Source organism: Bidens hawaiensis, unplaced genomic scaffold, assembly GCF_021521415.1.
Source record: "Bidens hawaiensis isolate Kalapana, Puna unplaced genomic scaffold, B.hawaiensis_p1.1 tig00044008_1, whole genome shotgun sequence".
In the NCBI taxonomy this organism is placed as follows: domain Eukaryota; kingdom Viridiplantae; phylum Streptophyta; class Magnoliopsida; order Asterales; family Asteraceae; genus Bidens; species Bidens hawaiensis.
The window spans coordinates 86,571-96,765 of NW_027505868.1; the positions used below are offsets into that span (position 1 = coordinate 86,571).

At 32.4% G+C, this 10,195-nt stretch overlaps 2 protein-coding genes across 2 annotated transcripts; both read right to left on the minus strand.

Annotated features, from left to right (window-relative positions):
* Window positions 1–927: 927 nt before the first annotated feature.
* LOC143615710 (uncharacterized) lies at window positions 928–1,620 on the minus strand. The gene has a single exon (XM_077088771.1). The coding sequence runs from the start codon at window positions 1,618–1,620 to the stop codon at window positions 928–930; it is 693 nt and encodes a 230-aa protein (XP_076944886.1).
* Window positions 1,621–1,930: 310 nt separating this feature from the next.
* Window positions 1,931–4,583, minus strand: LOC143615711 (protein FAR1-RELATED SEQUENCE 5-like). The gene is made up of 5 exons (XM_077088772.1): window positions 4,520–4,583; window positions 3,561–3,702; window positions 2,904–3,086; window positions 2,564–2,822; window positions 1,931–2,308 (listed from the first exon to the last, which is right to left on the minus strand). Exons 1-5 carry the CDS (start codon window positions 4,581–4,583, stop codon window positions 1,931–1,933), a joined length of 1,026 nt encoding a protein of 341 aa, XP_076944887.1.
* Between the last annotated feature and the right edge of the window lie 5,612 nt (window positions 4,584–10,195).

The following is a 10,195-nucleotide window of genomic DNA, read 5'->3' on the forward strand; positions in this document are numbered from 1 at the left end:
TCTGAGTGATGTGGGTTTTTTGTTTGGAACAAAAACTAGTGTGAAGGATGTTTTGGTAAAATGTTGGTGTCGGTCGCTTAGTTTGTTTTTTATGATAATCTTAGTTTAAACTTTATTTTGTGTTTCGGTAAAACGTTGGATGAATCGTACAAGAAAGTATTTTTGGTGGTAACACTATGTTTAATATATATTTTTGGTTTATTGTGTTGTTAAAGTTATCTGAAATTAATGTCATCACGTGTTGCTCCATATTCCGTCTATGTGGACAATTTGTTTTGGTACAATGTTTCATGTTGAAGGATAAAAGTTTTTTTTACAACAAAGTAAAATGTAAATGCAAAGTACCTACACAGGGTTATTTAGTATGTTTTGTTTGAATGATGTTGTTTGTTTCTCACTGCTTATTGTTAAAAAAAATAACAAGAGTGTTGAAAACCATTTTAGATGGTTGGCATTAAATTTGAGAATGAAAATTTAAGTTAACGAGGTTATCAAGTTGGTTTTAAAGTGTGTAGGATTATCATAGACAACAAGTTTTTTTGTGGAATGGTTAAGCGAAACATGGCACCACTTAGGTGTCTTTGTTGACAGAAACAAATAGATGGAACGTGTCTACACATGACTTGGCATCGTGTGTAGGTATGACACCAACAGAACGTTTGGTTTCCACATCGTGTGTGGCTTGGCATCCTTTGTACTGCTTCGCTGAATTAAAATGGTAAAGGAGAAAACATGTTTAACGGGTATTTTAAAAGTACCAAACGTTCTCGTAGGAAATGTAAAGTTTGTAAATAAACTTTAATGTCTAAAAATGTAGAAAACAAAAATGAATATAGTCTATGCCTTAAAAATGCGATACATTAATCTGATATAAAAAGCAGACGATTTATTGTTTCAACAAAGCATTGTAAAGGGAAAAATGACAAATTAATCAGAACTCGATGAGTAGTATTCCTCTTCCTCATCTTCTGAACCGTCGTCATCATCTGTGGTTCCGTTATCGTCTGAGCTATCTTCGTAAATACCTTTTTCTCTCCGTAATTTCCTTCTCAGTTCCCTTGCCTTTCGCACTTTCTCACAGTTGCAAGAATCATGGTCGCGCACCAACTTTTTACACGTCTTACACTCTCTTATGTGTTTCTTCTTGTTTTTCTTTTTAGCCTTTTCGCCAGGCCCAATCTTACGCCTGCATTTACCAGAACCCTTAGTTCGTATTCCCTTCGGTGCGGTTACAGATATAATTTCAGGTTCTGACACTCCAAGTAAATCTTGTATTATGATTGACTTGTTGTTACATGCAAGTTCATTGGGAATGTCTTGCCAGATTTTGTCCTTCATTTTTTTCATCTGGTCAACCATATCTTGAAGTACACCTATGTCCCCACGTGCACGATCAGCGCATAGGTTGGTTAAATTGAGAAACTCGAGTCGTAGTTTGGACTTTTCATAAAGAGGAACACCGTAGCGGTATTCAATGTTGAACAAGTCAGATGTTAGCACATCATTCTTCCAGCGCGTATGAATGTACCTATTGGGTATTTTCTCAATAAGATCTGCCTTGAACAGCAAAATACATGTCTGCAAAGGTATCCAATTCGAGTAAACAACATACACGGGCATTGAAATGAGTTTTCTTCTGTGTTGTTAGTTACCTACATAACACAATACGATCGTTATTGGTACAGTAAAACATGAGAATGTGTAAATATGACGAGCGGTTAACGTTTGTGGAACAATACCTTAAACTCACCAACCAATATTTTATCGTTGTCGGTATGCTTAACAAAGTGAGTCTTCGTTTCGTTAACAGACTCGACTCGCTCACGAGAGCAATGATAAAGTCCTTCGTAGATCTCGTCTTGAACGTCTTTGAAAATAGTTTCTGTGTACAGTTGCGAAGCATGAAGTTCAAATGGCAACTGGGTCAAAATCAGAGGTGACGTTGTTGTAGTATCAACTGCAGTTGTCGTTGAACAAAACGTTGAGCGTTCAAAGCTTGTTCAAAGCAAAGCGTGAACTCAACAAGTGTGTTGCCTTCACTAGAATAGACTTTGAATTGCGAGTTAATACTCTCACATCGAGATGTGGTTTTCATCAAACAACACATTGGTAACTCTCTGAAGTAAGCAGGGACCCATTGGTGACGTATAGCGTACATGTCGGTCAACCACTTGTTACTGGATAAATCGTAGTCGTTGATCATTTCATGCCATCTGTGTTCAAAAGTCTCTGGCTTTATGAAGACGTTCCATACAAGCTTATGAACACAAGATTTTATCTCAGTATTACGCTCCATTTCTCCTTTAAGCTGTGTATGAAGAAAGTTAGTGTTAATAAAACTTTGAAATGAGCTAGAGAAAAACAAAGTTCTGAAAGAGTGTCTGTGTAGGCTGTTCAAAATCTAATGCAATGACAAGTTGCAAATTGAGTGTTATCAGTCAAAATTTGTTTCCTACATTCTGTATGTTCCTACATTTTAAAACTCACAAAATATATTGTGGTCTCGAAAATCGTTTATATTGTCTGTTAAGTTGAATATGTTGAGGCTGCATAATGTAATTACCTTCGAAGGGATTTTATCGGTGACATGCCACATGCATAGCCTGTGACGTGAATCAGTCAAAACGGCAGACACAGCCTGCTTCATAGCCGGATCTTGGTCTGTCAAAACCAACTGAGGCTGCTTGCTATGAGCCTTGATGAAGACCTCCAATAACCATTTATACGAGTCAATTGTCTCGTTAGATATTAAACCTGCCCCAAACGTCACACACTTTTTATAGCAATCTACACCCATGAAGGGGACAAAAATCATGAAGTACCTACAATAATAAATAATGCTATTAATAAGTTAATTAATGGAAGTAATTGACTCTATCATACGCAGTAATATTGAAAGTAACCTGTTAGTATGGTAAGTAGTATCGAATGCTAAAACATCGCCAAATAACTTGTAGTTGCTTCTGGATATATCATCCGCCCAAAACATATTTCTTAGCTCTCCATCTTCAGCAAGGTACTCGAAAAAGTTGTTTTTGAAATAGAGGCTGCTATTACTTAACTTGTTGATAACCATCTGCGCGTCCCTATCTGCAATAAAACACCTAACATCTCGAATATGGTTCTTCCAGTCATCCTTAGTTCCTCGTACAAGGTGCTAGCCACCCTTCAAAGAGCTTTGGACACGATGAGCTTTTGTTGGACCGAACCCCATTGATTGGAGTCCTTGAATGAACTCCTTATCTGAGAACTCTAGCTATCTTTTACCTCTAGTTAGGTCCATATTATGCTCACTGACAAGCCCATGATTATGTGGCTCGTTAAAGTGATATATAGTGTATATTTCTAAGCCATCTACGACTTTTATGTTAAGTCTTATACATGCACTGCAACCTGTACGTTTACTCTTGGTGTTGCGTTTCTTTGAAGATGATTCGGCATTTGAAGTGTCAATTGATCAGAATCGCCGCTCACCACTTCTCGAGCAAACGATGTACCTATGCGAAGGAACACCATTTGTGTAGGTTTTTGTTGAATACCTGATATCAAAACCGGCTTACCCTGCGTAGGACTTGTACATGGTGACAACATCTTCCCAACTGTTAAATGTCGTGTCTTTTTTAGGTTTTTCAGTTGTGTCGACACTCGGGATCCAGTACTTTGTTCCGTTCGGGGAGAAGTAAAAATTAGGTTCCACCGTCTCTAAAACATTGGAAAAAAATTAAAAAACAATTAGAATGATAAGTGTTAACTATGGTAAAAAAATCGTTGAGTTCTGTTCTTACGTTCGTTACTAATATCTTGCTGCGAGCTTGTGTCGCCGATGGATGCATTGTTGACGGCTGGCGAACTTTGTATTGTGTTTGTAAGAACCGTAGATGTTGTTGAGAATGTATAACAAAAACATAAAACAAAATAAAATATCAAAAAACATAACTTTAAAAATGTAAAAAAAATTACCAACTATAATTTGGTTTTATTCGTATGGAATAAAAACACACGTAGTCACTAACCTACATCTAATTTACAAACATCAACAATGGGGCCATCAACAACAACCTAACCATACTACAAACCGTCAAAAACAACCTACAAAAAACCACAAGGAAACAAGGATATGTAAAGAACCTACACACGAATAATCATGAACCTACATACTAGAAAACCGTGAACAACCAACTTGCAATTACTATAAATCAACAAACTGCACTTACATTTAAATAATAAAACCTTAATTACAAAACATAATGAACCTACATATACTATAAAAAAGTCAACAAGAACATGCACTTACTATAAAACATGAACAGTGACCTACACAAACCCATAACCAAACAAGGACATTATAATAACCTACACAAGCGTGTATCACTAACCTGATCATACTATAAAAACAACAAGAACATGAGCAATGGTAATCATTTAAACAAACAACAATACATAAGCTACACAAACTTGTATGACCAATAATAAACTGTTATCAACATAATTTCTAAGTTGAATTAACAAACGAAAAAACCTTCACAATGTGATGTTGACTGACTCATGGACAAAGTCTGCTTAGAGGTTGATGGGTTATCCATTGCTTCAAAGAAATTTAAAAAATTGTATGTTTGTTGCAGGTGATGATGTATAATGCAGGTAATGGATGGTTTATATAGAACATGTACAAGTTATTAGTTTTGATCCTTCACAAATAAATTCAAATCACGTTCATAAAAACTAATGATACTTAACAAGTAATGGAATTGATATAATATCATTCTAAAAAGGAATAAAGGGAAAAAAATCCATAGAATGAATAAAGAAAATCATGGTTTATTTTTTTCATTGTTATTATAAGTAATTGTGAATATATGAATTAATTAGGATACAAAAACCTAAATTGAATGAAAAATGATTATGGAATTCAAATAATTACCATGTCAGACATTATTTGATGATAAAATTGTGGTGCTGCGATATTGAGTTCAATACAAACGATGGGAAAGTATGTACGGATCTTAATGTAGGACGATTGTTGTTTTGAAGGACACGATCTGGGATTGATTGTTGTTTTGAAGGACACGATCTTAATGTAGGACGATTGTTGTTTTGAAGGACACGATCTGAATGAAATCTGAAGAACACGATCGGAGAATTTATTTGTGTTTTGATTTTGATTATAAATGTGGATAAGGATCTAGAATTTTGTGGCTGGATATGGTTTTAATTTTATTCTTATGTTGATATAATAACACATGTATAATTAAAATAGTTTCCATATAAATTACATTTGTCCATTTACTATAATACCCCCATATTTAATTAAAAGAAAACAAAAAAACTAAAAATCTGATTGGATGAATGGACTTCTCACACTTCTCACAATAACTTGACTTCTCTCCTGAACTTAAACATATATATATATATATATATATATATATATATATATATATATCACACTAATATGATTTCTCCATTGAACTCAACCCTATATATATATATGGTAAGGATCCTAAGAGAACCATTGGCAAATTGAGAACTTTGAGAACCATTTTGGACCACTAAAAAAACCCTCTAAAAAATATTAAAAAAATTATAAAACAAACAAAACCGAAAATTTTAAAAAAGTAAAAAAACCAAAATTCTTATATTTCATTCCGGTTTCATTAAAAAAAAGGACCGATTTTTTTTTTCTTTTTAATTCGTATTATACCTATACATATATGTATACTTTCATTTAATCTCTAGTTACGTAATATACACATATGTACATTATCATTTACCTTAAATTATACATATGTGTATAGGAAAAAACATGTGTGTACATATTATACATATATGTATAATAAAAAAAAACCGATTTTTTTCTTTTTAATTCGTATTATACCTATACACATATGTATGCTTTCATTTAATCTCTAGTTATGTAATGTACACATGTGTACATTATCATTTACCTTAAATTATACATATGTGTATAGGAAAAAACCATGTGTGTACATATATGTACACATTATACATATATGTATATATATAATTTAGCTAAACCGAGAATTTTTTTTTTTTACGTTTTTTTTTTAAAAAAAAAGCCGGGATGATAAATAAGAACTTTGGTTTTTTTACTTTTTTTGTTTTTGTGTTTTTTTTTTTGTTTTATGATTTTTTTTTTATTTTTAGGTTTTTTTGTGGTCTAAAATGGTTCTCATAGTTTTCAATTCCCAAAAAGTTCTCACATGATCCTGATCTATATAGGGGAGAGTTCAAATAAAAACCAACCTATAACTTAAAAACTATGAGAATCTTTTTGGACCAATCACAATATTTTCATTTTTTTACTTTTTATTTTATCTACAAGGGTATTCAAGTAATTTGGAAATAAAAATCTGTTTACGTTTTCAACCTATATCCCTTAATTATCTCTTTTATTAGTTTTATGAGGTGATATCATAATTAAGGATGACAGGTACACTGCTGATCTTGCATCAATTGAAGCCCCAAAAGCCAATAGGCCGATTGGAATAATGGAATAACAACGATTAAGATCGACGATAACCAAAAACCCTAGTTTGGATTCGGACAGTGGTATCGCCTTTGGTTCTTCACCCGGTAGGACGAACGTTCTTTTTTATGAAGTTGTTCTATGGATCACTCAAGGTAAGAAGTTCTTAATCTTACCCCTATAGCCTCTCATTTGGGTGAGAAATCAAACTATTTCATTATGTCTTCCACTATCTAATTGTTTATCATTTCTTTTATCAGGTGTTTGATTTATTGGCTGACATAAATAAGCTAATATATAAGGCTGGATGAATTGATTTAGATGGAATTCATTATTACTTTTCTAATCAAAGTCGGCAGGCAATGCGAGAACAAGGATAATTCACTTGGGATTTTTCTAAAGGTTATGTCGTAAATTAGATTCTTCTGGTGCGCCAATCACTTTCAGCTAAGCAAATGGAGGTTGTGCCACAAATCTAATCAGATAAACTTTGTATGATCAATTGTAAAGATGAATGCAACAAGTGAATTGACAACTTACATATACGTAGCATCTTATCGATACATATATGTAACATCCACCACTCCATATATGTAACTTATTGGATATATGCAATTTTCACAAGCTACATATATGTAGCATGTTAAGTTACACATATATATAACATGATACATATATGCACTTTGAATACCGGTATGAAAACTTAATTTTAAGGTCATCACCATGTATGTTTTCCAGTTGTGGCATTCATATTTTTTTTTATTGTTTTTGTATTATATAACGAAGCCAACTATCAATTGAGTTTACGCATCTTTCAATATTATATGTTTTGATGTTTTTAGTCTTTCGCCATATGTTGTTTCTCCATATGTAGCTACCACGAATTTGTATGGATTGAGTTTATTTTCCTTATGTATTCTGTTATAATGGATGACTAGTTACATATATGTATATTATTTCTTCTTTTCATAAATGCAGTACTAATATACTTTGCGGTTAAAGATAATGATCAACTAGTTACGCATATATATGTGGGTGATAAATCAAATAATGAGATAATTTTCATACGAAGTCATGAAGATGATGTTACATATATGTCATATGTGTACAAATATGTATTTTAGAAATTTTAGGAGAGAAGAGAGAGAACAATGATTTTTGTATTCCCGATTTACCCTTTTATCATTAATTAACTTCCTTCATTTTGGTTTTATTTACAATATTGCCATTATGATCCTTACCATTGATCTAATATATCAATGGCCTAGATTTAATTTAGTGGTTTTAAAAAAAAACCATGGTTCTTAATGGAACTCTCCCCTATATATATATGTATATATATATATAAAGACTGTTTTGCCCTTGAGTTAACAATTAAAATTAACCAAGTTAATGTTTTGGACCTAATTGGCAAGAAATAGGAAACCTCGATGGTCCAAATGCAAAAATAAAAATTTTTGGACGACATTCGCATTATTTACCAAACATCAGGGACGATTTTGGCACTTTACTCTTTAATAAAAGACGGCGAACACTTTCGACATGCTACCTCCAGGCCTATTAATGCTTCTAACTTTTATTAAATTTGAAACATGTGTGTCAGCATTGACTTTTCCTTTAATGGTGATTAAAATATAGTGTGTGAAACATGTCATACAAAATTATGCTCAACTGAAGCAAACTATTCACAAAATTGAACAGGTTAACGTCTATTTTTATGTGTTTTCATTATGGCAAAGTCGAAAGGCCCCTGAAAATTATAAAAATCATTTTCATAGTGTAGCTCAGAATTAATATTGTATGAAAAGTCTTTTTTGAAATTGGTTCATAACCAAAATTTTTTCAATTATATATATATATATGATACTGAGAATCAAATTTTCAATAGATGGACCGTTCTCAAGTATGTTTTTGCACTTGCATTATTATTATTATTATTATTATTAAGTTTATTTTTTAAAAAAAATCATTTTCTGATATAAATAAAATTAATTTATATACACATAATATAGATATAAACATAGATGTAATCATTTTTTCATATACAGTATGTACTTATTTACTTTATTTATAATTTATTATTTTGATCATATCGTGTATTACACGGGCTCTAATGCTATATATATATATATATATAAAGAAATTTGGCCCCAGAATTTACGTGCTTCGGCTGGTACTACTTTTATATACTTATTAAAACCTTATTTTTCTGTATATATTAACTTCTCTAGTTAGCTACTTGCCTAAAACTAATTCTAGAACACAAGGGTCTAGTTTGGTTTTAAGACGTGGAGCCTGTAATAACTCGGGTTTTTCACGTACGAGTCTTTATCTATTGCCCGACCCGTTTTATGATCGGGAAATTTTTACACTAAAAAGGTATTACGTTTATCAAGGAATTTCTATACAAATTATATTTATTTATATTATTTATTTAAAATATATTTAACTTTCAAAAGTATACGTTTTGACCCGAATATAAACTTTAATCCACCATTGTTCCTGTCTCAAATCTCCAAGGGCTAAAATGTAATTTTCACATATTCTTTTATAACCCATTTTAACCAAATCCAAAACCCATGAACCGTTAACCTGTTTAACCCAAACCATGAACCCGTTTAGTTAACTTGTGCCATAATTAACGATCAAAACTTGGAATTGAATCAGGGTTGAGATCTCTTTTACCATAAACAGCCTAAACCACTCAAGTAATTAGGAAACAAGATCTTATAAGACGTGAATTTGATTTTTTCGATTAGCCGACTTAACCAGCAATTGATTATATAACTTAGGACTCATAAGAATTTAATTAATCTCGTCTGCACCTCCTCTATAGCCCAGCGTGTCACACCCCAACCTAAGGCGGAAATGCCGGGGCGTGATCCGATTGCTCACAGCTCGAAGATACTATCATATATAAAATGTGACAATATCTAATTAATTATTTACAAATATTACACACATTATCCAAATATACAAAACAATCCAAATACACAAATATGAGTTCATATAACGAGTATCTTGATTATATCCTAAGGTCTTGTCTACGTGTCCAACTTCAATCTTCAGGCAACCTGCATATGCGTAGAAAATGGAGTTTTTGTCAACAAATATGTTGAGTGAGTTTACCACCAAGTTTTGACACCAAAATAATGTTAATATGATAAATAAGCAAAAAGTAATAAATGCGGTAATGAAATCAAACCATAAGCAAATAAGTTGTCGATTTAACCATTGCCAAGCAAATCGGGTGCCGGTAAATCAACCATGAGCAAATAATGAGAATAAGACCGTTGCCAAGCGAATCGGGCGGTGGTCAATAAAAATGAGAACCCAATACATGGGGATATGTTAAGCGAATCAATACAATAACACATAAGCATATAACAAGTAGATCTGATTTATCACACACAATTACACGTTTGTTATTTTTGATATGTATGTATATATAGATATGTATATATAGTATTATATACGCATATGTCCCCAAAACGTTTATGAAAATCCAGTAAAATAGGGGAATGATAAAACTCACCTTAGATGGAATGCAAGTGATTAGTAAATACGATAAACAAGTAAGGTTTAAACGAGTCGTCCACTAACGCATCCAACGAGATTAATGATCAGAATCTGAAACTTTGTGATATTAAACTATAAATAAAAATGAACTTAATTCCGCTGGAATCAATCCAAACGGATGAGTAGAACTCT